General features: G+C 49.8%; 1 protein-coding gene across 1 annotated transcript in view; it reads right to left on the bottom strand.

Annotated features, from left to right (window-relative positions):
• TRPM8 (transient receptor potential cation channel subfamily M member 8) overlaps positions 1–13,615 on the bottom strand; it is an 80,764-nt gene that overhangs the window by 52,670 nt on the left and 14,479 nt on the right. The window contains exons 6-8 of the mRNA XM_056121719.1: positions 11,887–12,061; positions 8,867–8,934; positions 4,533–4,730 (exon numbers count right to left, since the gene is read on the bottom strand). Coding sequence (XP_055977694.1) covers positions 4,533–4,730; positions 8,867–8,934; positions 11,887–12,061 — 441 coding nt within the window. The remainder of the gene's footprint in view (positions 1–4,532; positions 4,731–8,866; positions 8,935–11,886; positions 12,062–13,615) is intronic.

Below are 13,615 nucleotides of genomic sequence, written 5' to 3'. Positions count from 1 at the left end.
GGAATCCAGCCCAGGTTGACCGTGTGCAAAAAAAATGCCCTCCCCACTGTACTATCTCTGATAGTACAGTGTGTGATAATGTGTGATTGTTTTGTAATGTTTAATTGCAAATTATTTTTAATCAAAAATAATTTTTAACTAATCAAAATTATTAATCAAAAAATTAATTAATAATTATCAGGACATCTTATCAGGACATCTTTTATGACATCTTATCATCTCATTCCTACTTTGGACAAACTTGCAGGCTATCGAATGTAGCCTGCCCACAGGGCAGAGTCTGGCAAACTCCCCGTGGCGTACCAAATATGCCAAATACCAGTAACAATGATGGGTCTCATTCTCCTAAAGAGCCTTGAATATAATCTCAGGGCTAGGATGAAAGAGACGTTACTGGGGCCTGCTCGAGGCAATCGACGAATAACAGGATGATGAAATGAAAAAATCAAAAAATAATAATTTTTGAAATTATTTTTAATCAAAGAGGTAGGGGATGGGCCTAGCCTTCACTTTCAAGGGTGAGGGTTACGGTGATCTGAGCATGGTAAGGAGAGGCCCTGTCCGAGAGGGAGTTCTGGCTTCCTTAGGCTGGGTTTGGTCTGGGAGGCCGTGGAGTTCCCTGGAAAGTTTTGAAAGTGAGGATCAGGGATTAAAGTCTATCTGGGCAGGAGCAGGTTCAGGTCAGACTGGGACAGAAACTGATGCCAACCATTGGGAATGGAGACCCCAGGAAAACACCCCTTAGACGCCACTCACTGGGAAAGAGGAGCCCAGGGCCTTTGCATGGCACTGAGGGGTGAGGGTGAAATAAACCCAAATTCTAGGGGAAACGCAACCCGGGGGGGTCTGACTAGGGTGGTGGGAAGAGTATCATGGAGGGCAAGACCCTCCCCCCCAAACCCCAGCATACCTGCAGCATTTGCTCAGGTGAAAGGAAAGGAAGTTTAAGCACCCTACCCGAAACAGATTCAGTGCAATCCCTCCCCCAAATTCTAGCAGCATTTTTCAAGTAGTAGAAAAAATATTATTAGAAATTTGCATGGAACCACAAACTTCTTGGAGCAGCCAAAGCATTTCTGAGGAAAATAAAAAATGGAGTAGACACTAAAGCTATAGTAATGAAAATAGTGTGGTATTGGACGAGAGACAGACACTCAGGACAGTGGAACTGAACTGAATGCTCACAGACAAACCTCACCCACACGGACAGCCAATTCATGCATGACAGAGAAGCTAACAGCAGACCTAGAGCAAGGAAAACCTTTCAACAAATGGTGCTGGGAAAACTGGTCAGCCACATGCAGAGGGATGAACTTAGGCCGCTGGTTAAAAGGTAACTGAGTGGATCCAGAGCAAAATGATGAGACCAGAGACACTGCAGGCCTCAACCAGTGTCCCCTCCCTTGTGCTCTTGCTCCCTCTGATCCCGTCTGCCCTGCACAGCCGGCCTGAGCATCTCTGCGTCACCCCTGACCACATCCCCAGCCTCACGTGAGCATGTGACTCCATCCCACCCGCAAAGCCACAGAAAGGAATCCCTGAGCTCGCAGCTCTCTCCAGCTCCGGCTTCCACTTACAGCAGTGCCTCATCTCCTTCCTGGGGCAGGCTTGGCCTCAGGGCCTTTGCACATGCCCCTGCTTCCAGCATGATCCTAGCCCTCAGCCCTCCAACCCTCTCATGCTCAGACTATTCCTCCATGCCAACCCACATGCCCTTCTCTGTCTGTCCACCTTCTTCCAACTGCTCATTTCAACTTGAATCCTATGGTGTCATGAGCTCATTCCACACCGATGCTCTTTCTGCAGTGTTTGCAGTTACTGGGTGTTCATGGCTGCCTGGTCCGGAGGCTGGCATGGAGAACGCGCCCACCAACACAGCTGAATGAATGAATCCATGGGCTTGGAGAGAATGGGCAGTGTCTAGGTTAACAGATTCCCTGGGGACTATAAGGAGGGGCAAGTTCTTCAGAGATGGAGTAGAGAATAACTAAGAAGTCAGCAAGAGATTGGGGTGGCAGGGAGAAGGGTCTCCTGGATCTCTCTCTGGGGAGCACCAGTGAGGAGCACATGAGGGGTTGGTGCCCTGTGTGGTGGGCGAGATCGCCAACACTTACTCTAGGAGGCCGCTCAAATATTCTCCCAGTGGATCCTTCACTTATGAGTAATTCTACCCCAGAGCTTGGTCTTTGGGGAAATTGTGCCAATGGAAAAGTTCCGCACAAGCTCATGATTAAAATGCCTCACTAGCTTGTGGGACTGAAGTATATTCTGTGATCGACATCATGAAAATTGTAATATTTCATTTAGCATGTTGGATGTGACCATGAATGAGATGCAAGTCCCAGAAAGGGCAGCACCATTGCAGAAGGGGAAACGGACTTTCAGTTCTTATTCGAGATGCGTGTAACCACTTTCCTGATGCAGAATTCAAAATCAAATCCTTCCTAAAGAGTGTGGGTGGGGGGGTGGGTGGGGGGAGGTCTACAGAAACATGCCATGGGGGTCAGCCAACTTGCATGAGGACCAGAGAAAAGGACCAGAACAGACCCAACTCCATCGTTACTGGGTCCACTCTCTATGGGGTCCTCGATGGACCCACAGAACTTCGCCCACCCACCACAGGCAAGGAGCCTGCGGGCAGCGCTTGGCACCCAAGGTCTTACAGCCATGCTTAGATTAGGGGGTGATTCCATCGGTGTGTTTGGAATCGACTGCTTAGGCCTGAATATGTGAAGAATACAAACATGCGGAGGTTTGGGGGTCCTTACCCAGGTTTCCCACGCAGAGAGCTCCCCAGAATAACTGGGGCCCTGATATTCTCCACCCCCTCACTTCCTGTTGGGGTGTGCGGGCCGTCTCTGACAGGTGCGTCCTGCTTGTCCTCACTAAGCTCATCCCTTAGCCTTGCTCCTGCTGAGCCCCCAGAAAAGGTCCGCAGTGGCCCTGCAGCCTGTCTGGGGGTGTACCCGTTGCGTTCGGAAGCTTATTACTCCGAAACCCCATTTTCAACCTAAGAAGTCGATCATCTAAGAAGCTTAGAACATCCAAGAAGCTGATATTTGGCTGTTTTTCATTTTTTAAAGATTTAGTCAGGGTGAAATTACGATTGGGTTCCAGATACACACTGTTTTGATATGGACCCTTCATGGGGCCTCTCCTCTCCACCAATGTCCGCTGCCCCCAATTGCCTCCACCCGACCAGTCTGCTAAGGAGCTACTATTTGGCCCTGCCCCCCTGACCCTTGTGCCAGCCCCTGATCTTGGCCAAGAGGCCAGACAGGCACAAACTCTCACAAAGAGCCTGAGCTCGGTGTTGTTTAAGTCTTAAGTCGTCAAATTGTCCTACTCCTGGGGGGCTTGCACACAGCATTTGGTGCCTGAGCTGGGTTCCGCAGCATTTCACTGGCTCTGGATCCCCCTGACTTTTCTGCATGTTCCGGGATCTCTGCGGCCCCACATTTGTCTCAAACGATGCCTCAGGCCACTGGGAGCACCGGGATGACCCCCACAGCTCCAGCTTCCTCTCTCGTCGTCATTTGCACACAGCCGAATATTGCAGAAAGGCGATCCGGTTGGAATATTTTTATTCTGCCTATTAATTCCAGCCTTTGACTCTGCTGATGAAATGGGCCCTAGGATTAAAATAACTCCTGCTGTCCACAGCCTGCTGTCCCCAAGGGCAGCACATGCTCCTATAAATACCCCCGTCTGGAAGGCTGGTGTGAGGAGCCGATGGGAACGCACCTGTGGGGACACGTGAGCACTCTGAGAGCTCGAAGCTCTCAGGGTACCTAGCTAGTGATTTGGGGACCTTCAAAGGACAATGACCCTGTCAGTACCACTTGGCCACTAGAAACACTCAGTGGAGAATATGCCCCTATGGACCTCTGCTTTCCCTGCCCCGAGCAGACAAAGCACAGATGCTGTGTGTGTACTGACATCCTGGCACCCGAGAGAGAGAGAGAGAGATGGAGGGAGAAAGGGAGAAAGGGAGGAAGGGAGGGAGGGAGAGAGGGAGGAAGGGAGGGAGGGAGGGAGGGAGAGAGGGAGGGAGGGAGGGAGGGAGGAAGAAACAGAGAGGGAGAGAGAGGGAGGCAGAGAGAGGGAGGGAGAGAAGGAAAGAGAGGGAGTGAGAGGGAGAGAAGGAGGGAGAGAGAAGGAGAGGGAGGAAGGGAGGGAACAGGGAGGCAAAGAGAGAGGGAGACGGAGGGAGGGAGAGAGGGAGAGAGAGTAGGAGAGAGAGGGAGGGAGGAAGGGGGAGAGACAGAGAGAAAGAGAGAGACAGAGAGAGAGAGAGAGAGAGAGAGAGAGAGCTTTGCAAATGCCCAGAGCTGAGTTGAAACCTGCATGCTGCCTCTTGCCAGGGAGGGAGACAGGATGAGTGGCCAAACTTCGGTTGATTCCCAACTCTTGTTTCCAGCTGGTTCGGGCCCATGGCTGTGCCCAGGTCACAGAGACCGAGACCTGCGCTGCTGTGCTAAGGCCTGAAGGCGGCTTCCTCCATGCAGCTCTCTGGGATCTCCCCAACTCACCCATTTGATCCAACTCTCCGTCTCCTCCTCGGGCTGCCGGGCCACTGTGCGGGGCAGGAAACGCACCAGCTTCTCCTTGACGATGGACGAGGTCAGGACGTCCTCCATCTCCACCAGGCTGGCGATCACGTCTGCCACCTGGCCAGAACCTTCCACCACCACGCAGGGAATTTTGCTCTTGATGGAGGTGTGAATGGCCTGAGAAGAGGCAGGGGACAGGCCGGGTGGAGGCACTGGGGACCCACCCAGCCTGGCTCAGGACCGAGGTTCAGAACCCAGCCCTGAGGGTCCACGTGGACCTCCCTGGACTTCCTTCCTTTGGGGGTTTATTTTAGCTTTGGAGCAACTCAACGCTTTGCAGTTGCATCATGAATGGGACACAGAGGCCAGTTCTGCTCTGTCCTGTGCTAGCAACTGATGCCACAGCAAGGAAATATGAGCAGACTTGATGTTCCAGAGAGGAGGGTCTGGACAAACACGGAGAGTCCAGATACTGACATCCTGGGCGTGTGTCAATACCTGACCCAGTGTTCAATATTACCACTCAATATTACTCATGGCGATTGAAAATGTCCACACATTGACCCTTTCACACTGAGAAGATCCTGACATCCCCCCAAAATAGCCTTCCCTGAGACTTTTCTTTACCAAAGACCTCACTAACAGACTCACAGTAGGTGCTCAAAACAGAGGCTGGTGACAGAGAAAGACAAACATAGACGGTCTAATTTCCTGAGGTAGATAGAACAACTGGATGAGGAAATGTGATATAGTAAAGGGAGAGGATGTGGGGGGGGGGCGGAGGTTCCTAGTTCACCCGTGACCTCAGAACTTGGGGAGGAGAAGGACAGAGAAGGAATGAAATCGGGGGGAAAGAAGATGAGCCGGGAAGGGCTTTGGTTATCCTGGTGATATGGGAGAGTGGTCCAGCCATACAGTCAAAGCACAGACTCAACACCACTGAAAACATGAGACCTAAGCTACAGCCTTTGTTGTGTGCCTGTCAGGGTGACATGTGTGCATGGAGAATGGAGTCTGGGAACACAGGTGGGGGGAAGCTGGCACTGGTGGTGGGATTGGGGTTGAAATCTTATATTCCTAAAACTCAACTATCCACAGCTTTGTAAATCATAGTTCTTTAACAGAATTAAAACATATCTAAGGGGCTGGGGCGATAGCACAGCGGGCAGGGCGTTTGCCTTGCACGCGGCCGACCCGGGTTCAATTCCCAGAATCCCATATGGTCCCCTGAGCACCGCCAGGGGTGATTCCTGAGTGCGTGAGCCAGGAGGAATGCCTGTGCATCGCCAGATGTGACCCAAAAAGAAAAAAATTTAAAATATGCCAAAAAAAAAGTAACGAGAAGTCTCACAATGTGTTGTGAGATGTTACTGGTGCCCGCTCGAGCAAATCGGTGAACAACAGGAGGACAGTGCTACAGTGCTGTTGGATGAACGATGTATGAATGAGCGAACATCTGAAAGGTATGGAGACACCTTCGGGGCAGAAGCCATAGATTTTGTAGTAACTCCATTCGGGTATTTCCCTGGCCAAATAATTTCCCATGCACCTTTTTATTAAAATAGAGCAAGACTGTATTTTCTTCCTGGAGAAATACTTACCCCACCCTTTTATTTTTCACCCCACCTTTTGCATAAGATCCAGACAGCAGCCAAGGGGAGTCAGGTTTTAAGAATCAGCAAAGAGCAAGACAATGAGCTCTAGAGATGGGCATGAAAGGCAGATGTCCAGCCCCTTCCTTTTCCCAGATGACGTTTCTGGATATCCCCAGCAGTGTTCAGGGGTCACTTCCGACTACGTTCAGCGTGCAATTCTGTCCTAGCAGTGCTGAGACACCGCAATGTTGGAGGCCACCCTAGCCGTGCCAACTGGGGGTTGGGGGAGGGCATCCAGACGGTGGAGGTTGAACCCAAGACCCTGTGCATGCCAGGCACAGACACTGTGTGTTTGGCCCCTCTCCCTGCCACAGAGCCCCTGCCTTTAGCAGGATGGCATCTTCTCTTGGAGCCAGACCCATCCTGTGTGTGTTAGCATCACGGGAGAGGACAGATCCCACGGGACTCCCTCACCACTAAACTAAAGAGGGTGGGTCCGGGGGTGGTCGGCTCAGGTGGGAAGGATCTGAGAGGAAAGAGGGCTAGAGAGAACTTTTTATCCTCTTCCCCCCTTGTTCCTGGCAGACATCTGGAGAAAACACCTGGAAACATGGTACCCAAGATCTGTGTCTGGGGGGGTGGGGGCGCTCTGGAAAATTTAATTCTAAACCTAACATTTGGAAGCAGACACGTAAAGGCAACCATCTCGATTGTTCTCTCTCTTCCTCTTCAACATATCTGCACTCCCTTACTGAGATGACAAAAACGTCTCCCATTTTTTTCCCTGAGAGCCTTCATTTACCCATTGCCTCAAGGCAGGTGCTCGATACCTACTGCCGATGGACCAGAGAATGATGGAGGAATCAATCAAAGATGAATGAAGAAGTTAGAAAGAGCCCCATTCCTAAAGGTAAAAGGTAAAGGCCCTCCCGTTGATCGTCGATTTGCTCAAGCGGGCCCAGTAACGTCTCCATTGGAGACTTTGTTGTTACTGTGTTTGGCATATCCAATACTCTCGGTAGCTTGCCGGGCTCTCCGAGAGGGGCCCAGTAACGTCTCCATTGGAGACTTTGTTGTTACTGTGTCTGGCATATCGAATACTCTCGGTAGCTTGCCGAGCTCTCCGAGAGGGGCGGAGGAATCGAACTCGGGTCGGCCATGTTGGCCGCTACTAAGGCGAACGCCCTACCACTGTGCTATTGCTCCAGCCCGAATACAAGTACTAGATTATGACACCAATCTAAACGCTCTTTCTGAGAGGTACTTGGCCAAGAGAGGGGAGAGGATAGAAGTTGGAGTATAGGAAGTTAAAGGAGTTGGCCTTGCACTTGACCTGGGTTCAATAGCTGGCACTGCATATGGTCCCCTCCAAGCACCACCAGAGGTCCCTTCTGGACACTGAGCCAGGAACAGCCCCTGAACACTGCCAGGGATGCCAAAATTAAGAGGACAGAGGACAGGGAATGAAAATGGAGAGTTCAGCCCTTGGCTTAGAGCTAAAACCATGTAAGAGAAGCAGAGGGAGATGCAAATCAATACAGAAGTGAAAGGCGAGAACTAAAAGTTACTTCCTGGTGATGTCCTCCTCCCAGGGAAACGAGATCTTGTAAATGAAGCTATGCTTTCAAACACTGAACAAAAAGTGGTTCCAGGGAGGGGTTTTCTTTTTTTAAGTCCAGTAGAAGCTGGCTATGGGTAAGACAGACAAACAAATTTGCAAGGATGGGGTGGGAGGAAGAATTCTTGATTTTTTGTTCCATATTTCATAGATATAGATATATCACTGTCCTCCCATTGTTCATCGATTTGCTCAAGCAGGCCCAGTAACATCTCCATCATGAGACTTGTTGTTACTGTGTTTGGCATATCGAATACATCACGGGTGGCTTGCCAGGCTCTGCCGTGCGGGCGAGATACTCTTGGTAGCTTGCCGGGCTCTCCGAGAAGGGTGGAGGAATCGAACTCGGGTCGGCCATGTTGGCTGCGTGCAAGGCAAACGCCCTACCTCTGTGCTATCGCTCGGCCTTTTGGCTAAGATCAAGTGTAGTATCCATATTTCATATATGGAATTATCCAAGACACTTTCCATGGTTTCAAAATCACTTAGGATTTACACCTTACACATGCATGGAGTTCTTCCTGCACATGGGATTCATGCCTGAGAACCCTGAGGGGAGCCAATCTCTGTGCATGAAACCATGACTCATCCCCCGAAGCTGTGTGGCCATGGCTTTCCAACAGACACGCTGGGCAGAACCCTCGAGTCTCCCAAGTTAAGAACGACCCGCCTCGTGGGCAGGTAGAAGACCGAAACTTAACAGCAGGTGTAGAAGCTGTGTGTGTCTCTTCAAATCCTGTTTCTAAACTGTGTCCACTGAGATGGCCTCTGCTCATTAGGGAAAGAGGGGATGCCGGGGAAACGGTCTCTACTCCTGAGGTCTAAGAAATGATTCGGGTTAGATTCGGTAAGCCCTGGTGCCCTAGAGCAGACTTGTTACTTACTTTTCTGGAAAACCAAACCAACACTCACTTTTTTTTTCTTTTGGGGTCCTACCTGGCGATGAACAGGAGCTAGTTACTCCTGGCTCTGCACTCAGGAATTACTCCTGGAGGTTCTCAGGGGACCATATGGGATGCTGGGGGTCAAAGCCGGGTTGGCCACATGCAAGGCAAATGCACTACCCACTGTGTTATCGCTCCAGCCCCACCAACACTTACTTTCAAAGTCTCTTTGCCACCTCCTTGGGCGAAACACACGATGGGGATCTTGCCTCCGTAGTTGGATTCTGTAAGACACACAGAGTCAGGCTTACCGGGGGCAAGGCTACCTCCAGGAGAGCCAGACCAGGAGCCACAGCCCTGTAAGCCCAGTGGACAACATCATGCCGTTGCTGCGGACCCCACAGACTAGACCATCTGCTCACTGGGCATCCGGAAGAACAGGACAAGAGTCTTTGACCAGCCTTTAAAATGCCTTTTGACTTCCCTGATAAATATTAAGCCAGAGTCAAGTTTATTCTTATGGTAATGATGCCCTCTCTCGTTCGCACAATCCCATGCTTTCTGGGCTAGACAGATTGGCACGAGCCCATGCTGGCTGTCCTTAGGACAGCACTGATGATGTGTCTTCTTTCTTGGTGTGTGTCCCATTGTAGGGAAGGGGTTGAGAACGCCTGCAACAGTTCCCCTGATGAAGCCTTGGGCCATTTTGAGAGAGGATCTGGTGCTACCAGCAGACCTGTCTCAGCGCCTTCAGGAGAGGCTGTTCCAAGGCCAGGGAGGCACCGAAGGTAGGGAGCTGCCTCATCCGTGGCCAACACAGGGTTGATCCCCAGCACCACAAACGGTCTTGAGCCCCAAGCAGGAGTGACCTCTGAGCACGGAGCTAGGAGTAATCCTTGAACACTATCAGGTGTGCCCTCCAAAATAATAATAATAATATTAATAATAATTATCACTGTTACTGTCCTCCTGTTGTTTATCAATTTGCTTGAGCGGGCCCATAACATTGTGAGACTTGTTACTGTGTTTGGCATATTGAATACATCACGAGTAGCTTGCCAGGCTTTTCCGTGTGGGCGAGATACTCTTGGTAGCTTGCCGGGCTCTCAGAGAGGGGCGGAGCAATCGAACCTGGGTTGGCCATGTTGGCTGCATGCAAGGCAAACACCTTACCCGCTGTGCTATTGCTCCAGCCCAATAATAAAATAATAATAATAATAATAATAATAATAGCACTGTAGCACTGTCCTCCCATTGTTCATTGATTTGCTCAAGTGGGCCCAGTAACATCTCCATTGTGAGGCTTGTTGTCACTGTTTTGGGGCAGGAGACTCTTAGCACAGCGGGTAGGACATTTGCCTTGCACGTGGCTGACCTGGGTTCGATTCCTCCACCCCTCTCGGAGAGCCCAGCAAGCTACTGGGAGTATCCTGCCCACATGGAAAAGTCTGGCAAGCTCCCTATGATGTATTCAATATGCCAAAAGCAGTAACAACAAGTCTCCCAATAATAATAATAATCGGTCATGGTCCTCCAGTTGTTCATCGATTTGCTCAAGCAGGCCCAGTAATGTCTCCATCATGAGACTTGTTGTTACTGTGTTTTGGCATATCGAATACATCACGGGTAGCTTGCCAGGCTCTGCCGTGCGAGTGAGATACTCTCGGTAGCTTGCTGGGCTCTCCGAGAGGGGCGGAGGAATCGAACTCGGGTCGGCCATGTTGGCTGTGTGCAAGGCAAATGCCCTATCGCTGTGCTATAGCTCCAGCCCTAATAATAATAAAATAATAATAATAAAGGTAAAGGTAAAGGCCCTCCCGTTGATCGTCGATTTGCTCGAGCGGGCCCAGTAACGTCTCCATTGGAGACTTTGTTGTTACTGTGTCTGGCATATCGAATACGTCACGGGGATAATATATAATAATAATAATAATAAATCAGAGAGAAGAGCTGTGTGCATTTCATTTCATTCATTCATTTCATCATCCTGTTATTCGTCGATTGCCTCGAGCAGGCCCCAGTAACGTCTCTTTTATCCTAACCCTGAGATTGTATTCAAGGCTCTTTAGGAGAATGAGACCCATCATTGTTACTGGTATTTGGCATATTGGGTACGCCACGGGGAGTTTGCCAGACTCTGCCCTGTGGGCAGGCTACATTCGATAGCCTGCAAGTTTGTCCAAAGTAGGAATGAGATGATAAGATGTCATAAAAGATGTCCTGATAAGATGTCGCGCGGCCGCAAATGCGGCCGCGCGGTTCCAGGAGCTGGATTTAATAGTCTCTGACATTACCATGTCAAATAAAGCTTGCTCCCCTAGAAATCTGTACTTTAGGTGATTCTATTATACACAAGACTCTTCTATTTTATTCTATTCTATTACTTTAGGTGGTTCTATTATTTTAGGTGCTCTATTATCCACAAGAGCACTGGAGCGGTAGCACAGCGGGTAAGGCGTTTGCCTTGCATGCGGCCGACCCAGGTTCGATTCCTCCATCCCTTTCAGAGAGCTTGGCAAGCTACCGAGAGCATTCCACCCCCACAGCAGAGCCTGGCAATACGCTCCCTGTGGTATATTCGATACTCCAGACACAGTCACAACAAGTCTCACAATGGAGGTGTTACTGGTGCCCGCTCGAGCAAATTGATGAATAACGGGGTGACAGTGCTATAGTGCTACTACTATACACAAGATTACTCTATTACTATTCTATTCTATTGCTTCAGTTGGTTCTATTACTTCAGGTGGTCTATTACTTTAGGTGGTTCTATTATACACAGGATTATTCTATTACTATTCTATTCTATTCCTTAAGGTGTTCTATTACTTTAGGTGACTCTATTACTTTAGGTGGTCCTACTATACGCAAGCTCTCCCCTGTTTGACGAGGGGGGTATTTTGTATTTTCACCACTTCCTGCCCTAATCACGGCATGGCTTGGGTAATGCCCATCTGCAGAGTGATTCTATCCATCCTTTGACGGTTCCTGGCAGAAAAGCCAGCAGGGTCTCTACCACCAGAGTGGGACACTTTCCATTTTTCCAGCAGAGAATATATTACAGGGTCCTGGGCAGAAGCCCCTTAAGGTACAAGAGAGAAAAAAAGAAGAGAAGAAACGCCCCTCTTTGGACTAAGACCCACAGCAGGACCCAACGCAATCGTGGGGCATGACTACGGGTGGAGGAGAGGCCCCCGTACTCTGGCACATGCCCCGACCCCAACCCGAACACTGGCCTTGGATAGTGCGCTCAGAAATGTACTTCTCCAGCTGGTTCCGGAGCTTGGCTTCCACCGTGGGGTGTCCGTGGCAGCCGTTGTCCACGAGCAGCAGGTGGGTGTGGTTGTTGTCCAGGATGTACAGGGGGTCTCGCTTAAAGTCATCCATCATGTACTGTGCTGAAAAATAGCCCTGAAGAGCACAGCAATTTTTGGAGGGGGGCGGGTTGGGTTTCCCTCCCCGCCCTAAGCAGAGCTCCGGCAGCTGAAGATCTCCAAAACCAGTCACAAACATGCTGAGACCACTCTCCACACGCATGAAGGTACCGGCAGAGGAACAAAGGCATGTGGGTCCCGGGGCTGAGATCTCCAAGCCTGCTCGGATCAGGGCAGAGCATCCTCCACCCAGATCCTCCATCATCCAGTAGGCAGGGTCACACCCATCAACTGGCCCCCAGCACCGTGTAATCCCATCAATGGCCAAGACCCAGAGACTATAAAACCCAGCTCCCGGCCACGCGACTTTTTGTTAGCTCATTCTTACTGTGGACAACCTGGCAGGCTACCGAACGTAACCTGCCCACACGGCAGAGTCTGGCAAACTCCCCATGGCGTACCCAATATGCCAAATACCAGTAACAATGATGGGTCTCATTCTCCTAACCCTGAAAGAGCCTTGAATATGGCACTTTTTAAAATCTCAGGGCTAGGACGAAGGAGACGTTACTGGGGCCTGCTCGAGGCAATCGATGAACAACAGAATGATCATGATCATGATCGTGATTGGTTGGAGTGGTGTGAGGACATTTGCAAATATTCCTGCAGAGATTACGCCCTTGAGTTCAACTAGACTGACGCCTCCTCCAATAGTCTTTGGTTCCAAAGGGTCACAAGAGATCTGCTAGGAGCTGGAGTCCTGGTTCAACAGGTTGGGGTCTAAGGGAAGTCCCAATAAAAAAAGAAAAAAAAAACTATGAACCATGAGTCTGTCTATAACTTGCTTCTGTGAGAATCCAGGAAAATCCCGTTTTCTCTACACCTCAGCTTTCCCGTCTGGGCAGTGGTGTTTCTCACCTCACAAGGTCAATAATGAAAACTGAGTCAGTTAATTTACGTAAAACCCGATACACAGAATGCTCTGTTAAATAAACAATATTTAACACAGGCATTAGATGGTAGCATGGGGTTTCTCTTTGCTCGTCAAGCTTATATGACTATGCGTTTCACTCTGCGGGAAGCTCTGATCACATGAAAAGCACTAGTTTTCATGTGCTCTCATTTTCATCATTTTCTAAGAGATGAGCTGTTATGCTTTTGAAAGTTTATTGACCCAGTAGTGACCCAGCAAGAAAGGCATTGATTAGTTTCTTAATGTCCAAGTGAGCAGAACTTCCTGTTGAATGTTTTCACATTCGTTTCAAGATGCTATCCTCCATGGGGCCCCTGACTGAACAGATGCTGTATGTAGATTGGGGGGAGATGCTGAATTTTACAAAGCTGTTGGGGTGAGATGGATTAAATATAGATTCTGTGCTCACCATGGCAATGCCGGGGCCACCCTAAGCTGATCCTGTACCCAAAGGTTTGTCTATTAGCAAACGCTGCTAACAGACCAGGGTGCGCTTCCCCACACAGAATCCTGCCCCTGAAGTGGGAACTCGCGTGAGCCTCGAGCACCTAGGACTAACAATGCTGCCACCATTCACTGGGTTCAACTAATCTAGTCCAAGATGACACCAAGTCATGA

The sequence above is a fragment of the Sorex fumeus genome, unplaced genomic scaffold (genome assembly GCF_029834395.1).
Source record: "Sorex fumeus unplaced genomic scaffold, SorFum_2.1 ptg000005l, whole genome shotgun sequence".
Classification (NCBI taxonomy): domain Eukaryota; kingdom Metazoa; phylum Chordata; class Mammalia; order Eulipotyphla; family Soricidae; genus Sorex; species Sorex fumeus.
The sequence above is the reverse complement of the archived record's forward strand: the minus strand, read 5'-3'. Positions and strand labels throughout refer to the sequence as shown.